The 15,356-nt window shown below is 47.8% G+C and overlaps 1 protein-coding gene across 1 annotated transcript in view; it reads left to right on the forward strand.

Annotated features, from left to right (window-relative positions):
* REXO5 (RNA exonuclease 5) overlaps positions 1 to 15,356 on the forward strand; it is a 35,176-nt gene that overhangs the window by 7,504 nt on the left and 12,316 nt on the right. Inside the window, exons 5-12 of the mRNA XM_082200078.1 lie at positions 5,028 to 5,115; positions 6,903 to 7,010; positions 7,852 to 7,940; positions 8,245 to 8,360; positions 9,476 to 9,614; positions 11,189 to 11,283; positions 12,440 to 12,542; positions 15,145 to 15,234. Coding sequence (XP_082056204.1) covers positions 5,028 to 5,115; positions 6,903 to 7,010; positions 7,852 to 7,940; positions 8,245 to 8,360; positions 9,476 to 9,614; positions 11,189 to 11,283; positions 12,440 to 12,542; positions 15,145 to 15,234 — 828 coding nt within the window. The remainder of the gene's footprint in view (positions 1 to 5,027; positions 5,116 to 6,902; positions 7,011 to 7,851; positions 7,941 to 8,244; positions 8,361 to 9,475; positions 9,615 to 11,188; positions 11,284 to 12,439; positions 12,543 to 15,144; positions 15,235 to 15,356) is intronic.

A 15,356-nucleotide genomic window follows, 5' to 3' on the forward strand; every position in this document is an offset into this window, starting at 1 on the left:
AGAGTTACCTTCAGGCCAGAGAAACTTCCCCACCTCTGCTGCGAACCCTTTTTCAGGCTGGCAGGTTTTGTTGCCTGATTTGCAGGAATGAAATAAAGTGATGAAATGGACGTGCTATTCTCCCTTGTTCTCCCCACTCTCCAGCCACAATCTGTGGCCGCTCAAGAGGGCACCAGATGTTGTTGTTGTTGTTGTTGTTTTCTTCATTTTCACTTGTACCCCGCCCACCTGACTGGGTTACCCCAGCCACTCTGGGTGGCTTCCAACGTATATAAAAACATAATTAAACATTAAAAATATTCCCTATGCACTTTCCCCAAGAACTTCGTCTCCCAAGTCTTGGCACACAGGGCTCCAAAATCTAGCTGCGAATATGCGTTTGCGTGATGTGCTTCTCTTAACACAAACGGTACGTTCTGTCTTTTGAAAGAGACAACTGTTTTCCACGCAGAATGTGGAAATGCTTTAATGTGCTCAATTTCTTTTCTTTTCTTTTTCCTTTTGGTTTTCCTTACAAGTCTCCTCTGAACAGGATGCTTTGAATGAGTAAACTTTGCCCAAGTTTTTTTTTGTTTTGGCGGTGGGTGGATGTGGTGGGGGGGGGGGCGGCTTTCCAGTGGCAAGGAAACACATGTCTTTAATTGAGAGCAAATTCAAGACTTTCCAGGAATATGCAGCCGCCAGTCCTTGCCAGCGAGACGAAGAGTGAGCTTTCTCTGGCTCCTGCCTGGAAGTCAAGGTCATTAATACGATAACGACACAAAAGAGGCCCGTTTTAGTCAGTCCCATTTCCCTGAAAATGTTATTTGTCCCCCTGCGCAGTCCTCCCTACTGTTAAAGCAACAATCGCGGACTCAAGAGTGAGGCAATTTAAAAATGGCTGTATGCTAGTTTGTTTGGACTATACTAGACTGTGACCTGGGAGAGGAGTATTCAGAAAGACGGTGGTTCTATCACCACTGTTGGAGGGAGTATATTTCTGAATACCGCTGACTGGTAATCAGTCACAGGCAAGGCCTGTTGCTCTTGGGTCCTGCTTTCAGGATTCGCATGGGCATCTAGTTGGCAACTGTGAGGGCAGGATGCTAAGCTAGCTGGACATTTGGCTGGAGCTCTTCTTACGAGACCAAGTTTCAAATCCTTACTTGGCCAGAGAGCTCACAGGGTCAGCCTAACCTCCCTCACACAGTTGCTGTGAGGAATAAAAAAGGGAGGGGAGGCAAACCCCGAAGGGGAAATTAGAATGGAGTATACCAGAATTGGGCATGTCTGGTCGTCTGGAGCGCTGAAAAAAGCAGCCCTCGGCACTGCAACATTTTATTGCAGACCCCACTTGTTTTCTGCCTATTAATAGGGGTCTGTTTATGCAGTGCATCTGTTGCACACACCTTTAGAAAACATTTGGGAGCTTCAGCTAGCGCGGAGGTGAAACTTTAAAAGTCGGTGGACCTCTGTCACGGGGAGAGGGGGAATCACCTGAATCATTTGCTCGATGTTTTGATGAATTAAAAGTCTTTCTAAATGATACATACGTTTAACGTAAGAAGAGCCCTGTTCAGTTAGGCTAAATCTCTCAAGGGCTGTCACATGGGAGCAAGCTTGTTTTCTCCTGCTCCAGAGGGTGGGACTCGAATCGATGGCTAGGTTACCAGAAATGAAATTCCGACTAAATATTGGGAAGAAATTTCGGACAGTAAGAACTGTTTGATAGTGGAACGGACTCCCTTGTTGTGGGGGAGGAAGGGAAAGGAGATTGTTAGCCGCTTTGAGACTCCTTGAGGGGAGTGAAAGGCGGGATATCAAGTCCAAGCTGCTATTCTTCTTCCCTGGGAAGGCAGTGGACTATCCTTCCTTGGGGTTTTTTAAGCAAAAGTTGGGGTTGGACTAGATGACCCTTGGTATCCCTTCCAACTCTGCAATTCTGTGATTCTAGTCTAGCATCCTGTTCTCACATAGCAGCCCCTTAATTACTTGGCCTGACCTTTTGTTCAGTTGTGTATTTTGGCACCTTCTCTGTCCGAAGATTCGAGAACTTACGTAGCTGCTATTCATTCATGTTAAATTTATTTGTATGCAGGGTTTCTGGACCCGATCCAACACTAGGAGTCAGTGAAATGTATTTTTAATTACTGGGGTACCAAAAGAACAAAACAAAACCCCACCCAAGTTTTTCTTTTTGGTTTTGTTTAAGCTTCCCGGCTTTTCCAGCGGCCATATGTGTCTGCTTCGTTTGTTTTCAAAGTTATCTGCTATTATTTTCCATGTCGTTTTTGACTCTTTTTAAAGTGTGGTGTAATGGTTTGAGTACTGGACTGCAGCCTGGGAGGCCAGGATTCGAATCCCCACTCAGCCATGGAGCCATGGAGCTCCCTGGGTGACCAGGGGGGAGGCAGTCCCTGCTTCTCTCAGCCTCTCCTACCTCACAGGGTTGTTGTGAGGATAAAATAGGGAGTGAGGAGAACAATGCCACCACCTTGGGCTTCTTGAAGCAGAATAATAATAATAATAATAATTTATTATTTGTACCCCGCCCATCTGGCTGGGTTTCCCCAGCCACTCTGGGCGGCTTCCACAGAAACCAAAAAACACTAAAATATCATACATTAAAAGCTTCCCTGAATAGGGCTGCCTTAAGATGTCTTCTGAATGTCAGGTAGTTGTCCATCACCTTGACATCCAATGGGAGGGCATTCCACAGGGCGGGCGCCACCACCGAAAAGGCCCTCTGCCTGGTTCCCTGTAGCTTCGCTTCTCGTAATGAGGGAACCGCCAGAAGGCCCTCGGCGCTGGACCTCAGTGTCCGGGCAGAACGATGGGGGTGGAGACGCTCCTTCAGGTATACTGGGCCGAAGCCGTTTAGGGCTTTAAAGGTCAACACCAGCACTTTGAATTGTGCTCGGAAACGTACTGGGAGCCAATGTAGGTCTTTCAAGACCGGTGTTATGTGGTCTCGGCGGCCGCCCCCAGTCACCAGTCTAGCTGCCGCATTCTGGATTAGCTGTAGTTTCCGAGTCACCTTCAAAGGTAGCCCCACGTAGAGCGCATTGCAGTAGTCCAAGCGGGAGATAACTAGAGCATGCACCACTCTGGCCAGACAGTCCGCGGGCAGGTAGGGTCTCAGCCTGCGTACCAGGTGGAGTTGGTAGACAGCTGCCCTGGATACAGAATTGACCTGCGCCTCCATGGACAGCTGTGAGTCCAAAATGACTCCCAGGCTACGCACCTGGTCCTTCAGGGGCACAGTTACCCTATTCAGGACCAGGGAGTCCTCCACACCAGCCCGCCTCCTGTCCCCCAAAAACAGTACTTCTGTCTTGTCAGGATTCAACCTCAATCCATTAGCCGCCATCCATCCTCCAACCGCCTCCAGGCACTCACACAGGACCTTCACCGCCTTCACTGGTTCTGATTTGAAAGAAAGGTAGAGCTGGGTATCATCTGCATATTGATGAACACCCAGTCCAAACCCCCTGATGATCTCTCCCAGCGGCTTCATATAGATGTTAAAAAGCATGGGGGAGAGGACGGAACCCTGAGGCACCCCACAAGTGAGGGCCCAAGGGTCTGAACACTCATCCCCCACCACCACTTTCTGAACACGGCCCAGGAGGAAGGAGCGAAACCACTGTATAACAGTGCCCCCAGCTCCCAACCCCTCTAGACGGTCCAGAAGGATGTTATGGTCGATTGTATCAAAGGCCGCTGAGAGATCCAGCAGAACTAGGAAACAACTCTCACCTTTGTCCCTAGCTCGCCGGAGATCATCAACCAGTGCGACCAAGGCAGTTTCAGTCCCATGATGAGGCCTGAACCCTGATTGGAAGGGATCCAAATGGTCCGCATCCTCCAGGCGTGCCTGGAGTTGTTCAGCAACCACACGCTCAATCACCTTGCCCAAGAATGGAAGATTTGAGACTGGGCGATAGTTGGCCATACTGGCCGGGTCTAAAGATGGTTTTTTAAGAAGCGGTTTAATGACCGCCTCTTTCAGCGGATCTGGGAATGTTCCCTCACAGAGGGAAGCATTCACCACCCCGCAGAGCCCATCGCCCAGCCCTTCCCGGCTTGCTTTTATTAGCCAGGATGGGCAAGGATCAAGGAGACAGGTGGTTGGTTTCACGCGTCCAAGCAGCCTGTCCACATCCTCGGGGGTAACGGATTGAAATTGATTCCATGCAACTTGACCAGACAGGGCTCTAGCACTCTCCCGCCCCGGCCCTGCTCCCACGGTGGTGTCTAGCTCCTTCCGAATATGAGTGATTTTATCTGCAAAAAAACTTTGCAAAATCGTTGCAGGAGATCTTGGGGTCTTTACAAGGCCCCGGTGGTAAAGGTGGTTCCGTTAAATTGCGGACCACCTGAAAGAGTCTCCTGCTACTATTTTCTGCAGATGCAATAGAGGCGGTGAAGAAAGTCTTCTTCGCCGTCGCTATCGCCACTTGGTAGGCTCGACGTTGAGCTCTAACCTGTGTCCGGTCAGATTCGGAGTGAGTTTTCTGCCACCGACGCTCTAGCCGTCTCAGCGATTGTTTCATCGCCCTCAGCTCCGAAGAAAACCACGGGGCTGTCCGGGCTCCATGCAATCGGAGAGGGCGCTTCGGAGCCAGACAGTCGATAGCCCTGGTTAACTCCGCATTCCAGTGGGCCACCAGGGAATCAGCTGAAAGGCCATCAACATGGGATAAAGCATCCCCTACCACTCTCTGGAAACCATTTGGATCCATTAAGTGGCGGGGGCGGACCATCCGAATTGGTCCCACCTCCCTGCAGAGGGGAAGGGTCGCGGAGAAGTCCAGAAGGCGGCTTCTAAATGTAATAAATAAATAAAGCTGTCTTTGTTGCTCTTTGTGCATTTCCTTGGGGTGTGTTTCGGAAGGCGTTAAATAAACAAGCAAATGGTGATGATTGGAGTTGTAGGGAGTTACAGGTTCTCCATTCCTGGATACAAGACAAATCTCACTGTGGCACACATGTTTCTCTGCATTTTCAGTTCTTTGGTTTGCCATGTCCTCTGTGTTTTTCAACAGCGCTTCTCTCTGCCTCCTGCCTCTGATGACTTTATGAAAGAACTTTGCGGCTCGGGAATAAATGACGCTCCACAGATCAGCAGGCAAGGTATTTAGTATTTGTGTGTACAGTGGTACCTCAGCTTACATACGCTTCAGGTTACAGACTCTGCTAACCCAGAAATAGTACCTCAGGTTAAGAACTTTGCTTCAGGATGAGAACAGAAATCATGCTCCGGCAGCGTGGCAGCAGCAGGAGGCCCCATTAGCTAAAGTGGTGCTTCAGGTTAAGAACTGTTTCAGGTTAAGAACGGACCTCCGGAACAAATTAAGTACTTAACCCGAGGTACCACTGTACCTTACTTTACAAGGCGTATTATACTGTGTATAAACTGCATTATACTGATTTACTGTAAATTTTGTTCCATTTAATCCCTGCAAGATGGCCACAAATATAGCTTGGCTTATACAGCGGCCAATAAATAAATACAGTGGTACCTCAGGTTACAGACGCTTCAGGTTACAGACTCCGCTAACCCAGAAATAGTACCTCAGGTTAAGAACTTTGCTTCAGGATGAGAACAGAAATCGCGTGGCAGTCACGCAGCGGCAGCAGGAGGCCCCATTAGCTAAAGTGGTGCTTCAGGTTAAGAACAGTTTCAGGTTAAGTATGGACCTCCGGAACGGATTAAGTACTTAACCTGAGATACCACTGTACTTGAACCCCGGTTGGTTTAAAATCCCTTGCTATTCCAGATTGGCATGTGTGGCTCTCCTGTGAGTCTGACCTGGCATCCGTCAAACACATAGTACAGCTCTGCCCAAATAGTTCAGTCCTGAAGCACAGCACTGGCTGTTAGTGAGCCTTTGGGCCAAATTCAAGCTGTTGGCACTTGCATATAAAAAGCCTTAAATGGCTTAGGGCCCCAAAGAGCGACACGGGTTTCCTGCCTGACAGAAACTAGCACCAACTGATGCCTGTGAGCCTGCCACAGATTCTCACCATACAGCTCAGGATTCCCTGCCATCGAATCGTAGAGTTGGAAGGGCCCATGGCGGTCATCTAGCCCAACCCTCTGCAGTGCAGGAATATTTTCTCCAATGCGGGGACTGAACCCTTGACCCTGAGATTAAGAGTCTTGTGCTCTTAACAACGGAGATACCCCAGAGCTGTTTCAGAATGTGCAGTTGTAAGGCCACAGGAAGGAGAAGTAGCGACCCACCAAACAGAGGAGCCAGAAACCAAGGGTTTCCATCTGTGGTTGCCAGCTCCTCTCCTCTACACTGTCAGGGTTCATGCAAGGTGCCTAATAGGCAGAAATTCCACAGGTGAGGTATTCCGTCACTGCCTCTCCACCTGCGTGAGACCCGCTTCTATTAGATCTTGAAGACTTTCCTGTTTTTGTCCTCTGTTAAGAAAAAGATAAGTTGCCTTTTTTTTAGCAGTCCACACAAAAGCTGCCTTTAATTTATTTTGGATTTTTTTTAAAAAAACACCAACAACTTTAAATTAGAATTTTAATTAAGGCTGCAATTCTCAGCAGACCCGCTTGGATGAAATGTGCGTGACTTGACATTTGTGCAGTGTTGAGGACAGGGAGTATTAATGCAACGTATGAAAATGCAAGTACTGTAGAACCCGAAACAAAACCTGGCGGTATGGAGTGCTCCTGTTCGGAATTTCAGCCAGCCATGCTCTTTTCAGGGTACTCCATTCCATTCCCCCAGTTTTACACACACAAACACCTGTCAGTCAGCATTCTGTGTCCAATGAACACACCTGGTCCTAATTGAGTTGTCTTGCAATTCCACCCCCCCCCCCCCCGGAGGTTTATATTCTGCAAACTGTCTGGCTCCTACAACCCTGCTGACCCCTCCCTTTGTTCTATATTTCAGTGACGCAGAAAAATCCCATAATTCAGAAATATGGAGAAGAGGCCCATGGGCTCTCCAGGTATGTCCTTACTGTGGAGGAGATGCGTCTCAATGATTACCCCTTGGAAGGTAAGCTCCTGTTATTCTGTTTTCTGGGGAAAACAGAAATGCACATTTGCGATTACAGTTAATTTGCAGATTATTTGAAAAGTGGGGGTGTGCCGTGGTTTGGTGGTGGAGCACATGCACCGATTTCTACAAATTCTCTTAACTATTCAGTATCACCAATGGAATAACATTAGGCAGGGTAGCTTGAGAAGGCAGTTCAGGTCAGACCCCATGACAAACCATTGTTTATATGCTAGCTGCTGTTTAGAACCCATACTATTGTTAAAAAGTCTTTTTCTGTCGTCCCCCACCTCATCGCTTACCGTTCTAGTCAGTCGTGTGGTGGCAAATTTAGAAGCGCAGAGTCCCTTCATGACAATCACAGCCACGCCTTCTCAAAGCCACGTCCCTTCTACGATCATACGATCATATTATAATTATTAAGTAATCATAATTAGGGATTCATTGCAACAATCATTGCAGATATCCTTGTGCTCCCTTTCAGCCAGATCTACCTTTTCTGGGCATACGTGTGGGCAAATGATTTTCAGAGTACTCAGATATATTCTTTCAGACTGATCTAAGTTTCATTTTCCTTGGCATTCCATCGTACGTCACAGAACTTGCACACCATTCTCTTGAAATGGAAGGCATCTGAAGGCAGTCCTGTTTAGGGAAGTTTTTAATATTTAATGCTGTATTGTTTTTAACACTTGATTGAAAGCCGCCCAGAGTGGCTGGGGAAACTCAGCCAGATGGGCGGGGTATAAATAATAAACATTATTATTATTATTATTAGCGCCAACCACACTGGCTCTTGCCATGTCTTTTGGAACTGAAATACCCCCGCTTCCTTCTCTAGGCCTCAGCAACTACAGCCATTTTGTCCGGACCTGTTGTGATGGCCCAGTGACAGACAGCAGCCCCCTCTTTGGGCTGGACTGTGAAATGGTACGTTGGCGTGGCACTCCCCGACAAACAAAAGAAATGAGTGTTGTGCTTTTGTTATGTTTCCTTGCCGTAGCTGAGGCTTAAACTGTGGGAGACCTTCAGCATGAAACGTTGCCAAGCCTTTCCTAAAAACCTCCTCAGCAACTCTGAGTACTCGAACGAGCCCTCGCCAGGAGACCCCCTTGCTTGTGGGCTTGTACTTCCGCGGCAGGGGTTTGGATGTTGTGGGGAGGAAGGCAAGGTCTCAGCCTGAGCCAGTCAAGACCTTTCTTGATGTTCTTTTCTTCTCAATGTTTTCCCCCAGTGCCTCACCGATAAGGGATCCGAACTCACGCGAATCTCGGTGGTGGATGCCCGTGGTCGGTGCATTATGAATGAGCTGGTCAAGCCCAAGTTACCAATAAGAAATTACCTCACGAGGTACCCTTGTCACCCATTTATTCTGTGGGGGAGAAGGGGCAGAAAACCACCAAGCCTAGGTACAGCAGGGGAGTGTGAGTGTGTATCCCATAAATTGAGAGTTAGCACATGGGACTTAGAATTGCTTCTGTTCAGGATACTCTCAGCTACCCTTTTCCCAGATGTTGCCGGACGACATCTCCCACCAGCTGGTCAGAGATGAGGGGAATTGTACTCTAACAACACCTGGGGACCCAAGGCTGGGAAAATCTAAGCCATTCCCCCAAAAAATCCCTTTTCTGTTACCCTGCTCCCCCTTCTGTGGCCACTGAGCGTTTTTCAGACTTGATGGGACTGTTTGGACGATCCTCCCTCTGCCCTTAGGGTTTGCTTTCAAGAATTGTTATATTTCTGCAAACCTACCCACCCACACTGCGCTCATTCAGGGACCAGCTGAGATCCCCCTCTGCTGCCTGGGTAATGCAGATTTGGCAGTACAGTGGTGCCTCGCAAGACGAAAAGAATCCGTTCTGTGATTCTCTTCGTCTAGCGGTTTTTTCGTCTTGCGAAGCAAGCCCATTGACGGATTAGCGCTATTAGCACTATTAGCGGCTTATCGGATCAGCTGATAAGCGGCTTAGCGGCTTAGAAAGAGGGGGGGAGGGGAAAAAAACCCTCAGGAACTCGCAAGACATTTTCGTCTTGCGAAGCAAGCCCATAGGAGATTCGTTTTGCAAAGCACCTCCAAAATGGAAAACTCTTTCATCTAGCGAGTTTTCCGTCTTGCGAGGCATTCGTCTTGCGGGACACCACTGTATAAGTATCGGCACTCACAGACTGATCATCAGAAATGACATACCCTTTCTGGACAAACCTACATTTCCCTCCCGGGCTGTAAGAAGCGACCCAAGCCGTTCTGTGACATCCCTTCTCCCTGCAAAGGCCAGCTCTGAGCTGTTCCACAGGGAAGGTGGGATTTGGCCAGGAAAAGGAAATTCGGGGTGTTTCAAATCAGATTTTAAATGAAGAGGCCGGGCGAGATTCTGTGCCAAGGATTCCCACCAGAGCTTTGCCTTGGCTTGAAAATGCAGCATTCCTTCAGGGGCTCTGACTACTACTCCTCTTGTGTTTTGAAGTTACTCTGGCATCACGGAAGAGCTGCTCCTTCCCGTCACGACAACCCTCGCCGACATCCAGGTCCAGTTGAAGAAGCTGCTGCCCTCCGACGCGGTTTTAGTGGGCCACTCTTTGAATTTTGACCTTCAAGCTCTAGAAGTGAGTCTGCGAGTCTCCTTTCCTTCGACAACTCTCACTCCTCTCAGGGCTCGGACCTCTTGCGTAAAGGGCAAGGAAATTGAATCTGCATGTTTAACCTTAGAAACACATGGAGCTATACCGAGTTAGGCTCTCTGTCCATCTAGCCGTCTAGGGGCTATTATCAAGGATTGTTATTAATACTGGGCGATATGTGTGATCGTGATATATACCAATATGTCACGACGTCTGAAATAAGGATGGAGCTGTGTTAGAGGCATTGACTGGCTTCACGCATTTTACCCCACATTGTGATTTTTGCATAGTACACACAAACACAAATCATGATTCACAATGTATTGCCAGGTCAAAAATTCTGAAACCAATATCATGATGTGGACTTGAAACTGGTTTTGAAAGATATATATTGCCCCTGGCTTCCGGTTCCGGTCTGCCTTAATTTAGGCAGCTCTCATGACAGCGGGAGACAGCTGGAGAAGGAAAAACAAGGATGATTAAGGGTAATTATCCTTGCAAGGATATATTACCCAGCTCTAGTTGTACATAACATAACAGCTATGTTCTACCTCCATTGTTGGAGCCAGTTTGCCTCTGCATACCAGGTGCTAGGAGTTGCAGGCGGGCAAGGTGCTGTTTGTTTATTGCACAAAATTCATACACCACTTACAGAATCGTAGAGTTGGAAGGGACCCCGAGGGTCATCTAATCCAACCCCCTGCGATGCAGGAATCTCAACTAAAACATCCAAGACAGATGGCCATCCAACCTCCGCTTAAAAATCTCTCAAGGGAGAAGAATCCATAACCTTCCGAGGGAGTCTGTTCCACTGTCGAACAGATCTTTACTGTTCAGAATCTTGTAACTTGGAAGCCATTGGTTTTAGAAAACCTCAGAACAGCTTGCAGAAAGATAAAGCAGTAAAATCAAGGAAAAAAGTCACAACCACACTTTATAAAGAGTATAAAAGTTAAAATGCTAAAACAGATTAGAATCGCCTTAACTTTCTAAGCATCTTAAGTAGGATTTTCTGAACAAGAATGTGTTTAGCAGGTGTCGGAAAAAGCACAGGAAAAGCACCTGCTTGATCTCAACAGGCAGAGAGTTCCGAAGTGCCGCCACACTAAAGGATCGAGTGGGACTCGGCTACATTTGTAAAGATAAAGCGCTTTATATGTATTATAACACTTTGACACCAGATGGCACTGTGGAGTCCTGTTTTTCGCCAACGGGACTTCCCTGTGTGAAGTTTACAACGTGTTTAACTGAATCACTTCTTGGCTGCGTCTAGATCCAGCCGTGGAGGAAGGCGATCTTGAGTCATTGGCCTTGTGTCCTGCTTGCAGGCAGATTCCCACAGGCATCTGGTTGGCTGCTGTGAAAACAGGATGGTGGACAGGACGGGCTGCTGGACTGATACAACAGGCCGTTCTTGTTCACTATTAGTATTTTTCCAGTTTGCAGGCTGCAAATCCGGGCCAGTAGCAAAAGATCAAGTTTCCTAGCCTCGTTTGCGACTTAAAAATGCCACCCTTTTTTGAGTCATGTATTCTAACACCCCTCTCCGCTTCTTCCAGATGGTGCATCTGAACATTATAGATACTTCTCTTCTTTTTGCCAGGAAGGGTGGCAAACGGTTCAAGCTCAAATTCTTAGCAGAAGCAGTTTTAAGGTAAAGTATTTCCCCTGTCACCCATCTCCCCCAAGCTATAGAATCATAAAGTTGGAAAGGGACTGTGAGGCTCATCTGAGTCCAGCCCCCTGCAGTGCAGGAATCCTTTGGCCCAACATGAGGCTTGAACCCATGACCTTAAGATTAAGAGTCTCATGCTCTACCAACAGTTTAAGTCAGTGTATAATAAGTGAAATGTTGAGCTGCTGAATCATGAAAGGCGATCTTTCTAAGCAGAGGATTTTGCAACTGATTAAGGCTGGAATCCTATCAATGCTTATCTGGGCTCAGTGGGGCTTGCTTCGAGTATGCAGTTATATAGGATCACACTGTATGTATTTATTTATTTTATTTTATTTTGAATTGAATTGAATTTATATACCTGAAGGAGCATCTCCACCCCCATCACTCAGCCCGGACACTGAGGTCCAGCTCCGAGGGCCTTCTGGCAGTTCCCTCACTGGGAGAAGCGAAGTTACAGGGAACCAGACGAGAGCCTTCTTGGTGGTGGCACCCACCCTGTGAAACGCCCTCCCATCAGATGTCAAAGAAATAAACCTCAGCCCTCCAAATGTTTTCAGACTATAATTCCCATCATCCCTGGCCACTGGTCCTGCTGGCTAGGGATCATGGGAGTTGTAGGCCAAAAACATTTGGAGGGCCGAGGTTGAGGAAGCCTGGTTTAGGGCTTTAAAGGTCAGCACCAACACTTTGAATTGCGCTCGGAAACGTACTGGGAGCCCATGTAGGTCTTTCAGGACCGGTGTTATATGGTCTCGGCGGCCGCTCCCAGTCACCAGTCTACTCTGACTGGCAGCAGCTCCCCAGGATTTCAAGACGGGGTCCCTACCAGCCCTGCTCCAGAGATATGCCAGGGATTGAACCCGAGACATTCTGCATGCAGAACAGATGCTCTATCACTGAGTTACGGCCCTTTTCCAACCTGTGAGGGGTCAGATTGTGCCAACTTCCACCCCAAGGTTTGGAAAACAGAGCAGATCCCGGAAATCAAGAGGAGATTGTCTTTGCTCTCGGCCACAAAGGGGGATTCTTTTCATGAAAGAGCCATTCTGCAAGGCAGAGTGTGCTGTTACCACGGCCCTCACTGCATCGCCGCACTTAAATCTTCTGCACATCTTGCTTTTCTGCTTTGCAGGAAGCAAATCCAATGCACAGACGGAAGCGGCCATGATCCAACCGAAGATGCCAAGTGTGCCCTTGAACTGGCCCAGTATTTCATCAGCCAAGGACCCAGGAAGGTATGTGGGTTTGCATCTTTTGCGCTTCTTTTCCTTCCCTCCTTCCCTCCTTCCTTTCTTCCTTTCTTTTGAAAAATATTTGTCTGCAAAAAGATTGTATGCCTGCTGACGGGTTGTAGGGAGGGAGAAAATGCCAGGGATCAACGAAAGAACCAACCCTAAATGTTTGGGATGCAATACGTCAAAGTGGGAGAGGAAAGTAAGGGCTTGCTTGCTTTGCCTTTGAAATAAGTTTGTGGGATTTAATTCGTTCATTTGCATTGCCGGGGTTGGGCTAGATGACTCTTGGGGTCCCCTTGCAGCTCTACAGTTCTGTGGTTCTGATCAGGTGGGGTTTGAGTCTGAGTCACTCTGGGGTGACTGCAAGCCCATTTCGACAAATTAGTCCTTTTCAAGCCCAAGTAATCTAGAGTCCTTGGGAACAGTTTTGACGACAAACTCCTTTGTGGAATGTAACGAATTCCTCCAAATGCATCACTGACCCATAGAAAGGGTTTAGCTAGAGCAGCTGCTTTCTTGATGATGAATTCTTCCCTCTGAACCATAACCAAATGTTATATATTCCCCCCCCCAAAAAAAATGCAAATAATATAAGAATAATACACATGGCAAATGCCGCAAATAGGACACTTCACTCAAATTACATTCCCTCACCCTCCCTGGAGCCAGAGCAGCGGAGCCACGACTTCCACGAAGCATATTTTATAATAGCTGTGAACCTGCTGCCTTGTGTGACTGATCATACAGAATAAAAACAGATGTTGCAAGTATGCAGATAGGTCAGGCTTGTCACCGCGAGGTCCCAGAGCAAGTTACAGCACTGTGAAAATATTAAAATCAGTTAAAACGATCTGCAGTGAGAAAGATCAGGCTGGGTCCTAAATCTGCCTGCCTCTGCCCGATCTCAAAGACCAGGTGAAAGAGGGATGTCTTCAGCAGAGAACGAAAGCTCTGCAAGGTGTCTGGCAGACCTCTGTGGGGAGGGAATGGCACATCTTAGAGCTGCCACAGAAAATGGCCTCTCTTGGGATATCCACCCCACAATGAACTACCAAGAGCCTCTCTGAAGACCCAAGAGGAGCTATAGATGGGGAGCTCTGCTGATAAGATTTACAAGCCCCCAGAATGGATGTGGTTAATTTGAGTTTAATCTGGAGAGTGCAAAGGAGAGCTGTCACTAAATCCTGGAGACAGGGAATCGTTCCCTCGCAGAGCCATTGGTGTGAAGGTCGCTCTGCAGGGTAAGAAGGCAACAAATCCCTGCCCCAAAGAGCTTACAGTCTTGAATGTGACCCCCCGAGGAGACAACAGAGGGAGAGGGAAGTATTTGGAGGAAGGATAAGTGCCTACGTTCTTAGGCTTATTAGTAATACAGTGGTACCTCGGGTTACAGACGCTTCAGGTTACAGACTCTGCTAACCCAGAAATAGTACCTTGGGTTAAGAACTTTGCTTCAGGATGAGAACAGAAATTGTGCTCCGGCGGCGCGGCAGCAATGGGAGGCCCCATTAGCTGAAGTGGTACCTCAGGTTAAGAACAGTTTCAGGTTAAGAACGGACCTCCAGAACGAATTAAGTTCTTAACCCGAGGTACCACTGTACTACATGTTGTTGTTGTGTTTTGCAAATTTATAAACCACTTCACAACCTGAGGGCACCGAAGCGGTGTACATCGAGATAAAAATAAGATCAAACCCTTTTGGCAAACTCTAAAAAATAGTTTAAACCATTCCAACAAAACCTAAAAGCATCCTACAGATGTACAATTAATATTTCATAGATGACCGAGTCACACCTCAGGAAAAGCATTCTTAAAACCATCACATATTCTGTAGGCACCTAAAGATAATGAACCCCCATGACGCCTGCCAAATTTCAGCTGATAATTGAGTCCAGAGGCTTAGTTTCAGTAGGAGGTGAGGGATTTAATTTCTGCTCTGCCAGAAGGTTCCCATTTTGCCTGCCAGCAGTGGCCTAAAGTCTGGTTTCCATCGCCATCTCCTCCCACGTGGTGCTCTCCAGATTCTGTTGATTTTCCGCCCCCCCCCCCCCCAATCATCTCTTACCGTTTGCCCCACTGACTGGGGCTGGTAGGAGTTCAAAATGTTCAGAGGGTTCCAGAATGGGGGAAACGTGATCTAGTTGCAAGAAGAAGAAGAGTTTGGATGTGATATCCCGCCTTTCACTCCCTTTAAGGAGTCTCAAAGCGGCTAACATTCTCCTTTCCTTTCCTCCCCCACAACAAACATTCTGTGAGGTGAGTGGGGCTGAGAGACTTCAGAGAAGTGTGACTGGCCCAAGGTCACTCATCAGCTGCATGTGGAGGAGCGGAGACGCGAACCCGGTTCCCCAGATTACGAGACTACCGCTCTTAACCACTACACCACACTGGCTCTCTTTTCTTCAAGCCCCCTTTTCTTCCTGGGTGCCAAGACCTCGCCCTAATTCTTAATATTGTACGGGCGCATAATTTGCAAAGGAAATCCGCGCAAACGCTTCCACACGCCCCTAGCGAAACGCCCAGATCAGAAACCTGGAACTGTGACTGAACGCAGATTCTGGAAAGGGGAATGTCTGGTAAAATTATATTGGCTTCACACCAGGTAGCAGAGCTGAACCTGGAAGCAAGACAGCTAGAGCAAAGGGAGACGGGAGAGGCATGGAACGGTGCCTTGCCGCAGCAAAAGAACGGGGTGAGGAAACCCAACCAATGGTAAATAACCTTTGTGCTGTTTTTAATTCTCTTTTTGGGGCAGCCTTTGCCTGAGCAATGTGCGTATCTCAGCCTTCTGTAGCACCATCACTCCACTTAGAC

This window comes from Podarcis vaucheri (genome assembly GCF_965113315.1).
Source record: "Podarcis vaucheri genome assembly, chromosome: 14".
Classification (NCBI taxonomy): domain Eukaryota; kingdom Metazoa; phylum Chordata; class Lepidosauria; order Squamata; family Lacertidae; genus Podarcis; species Podarcis vaucheri.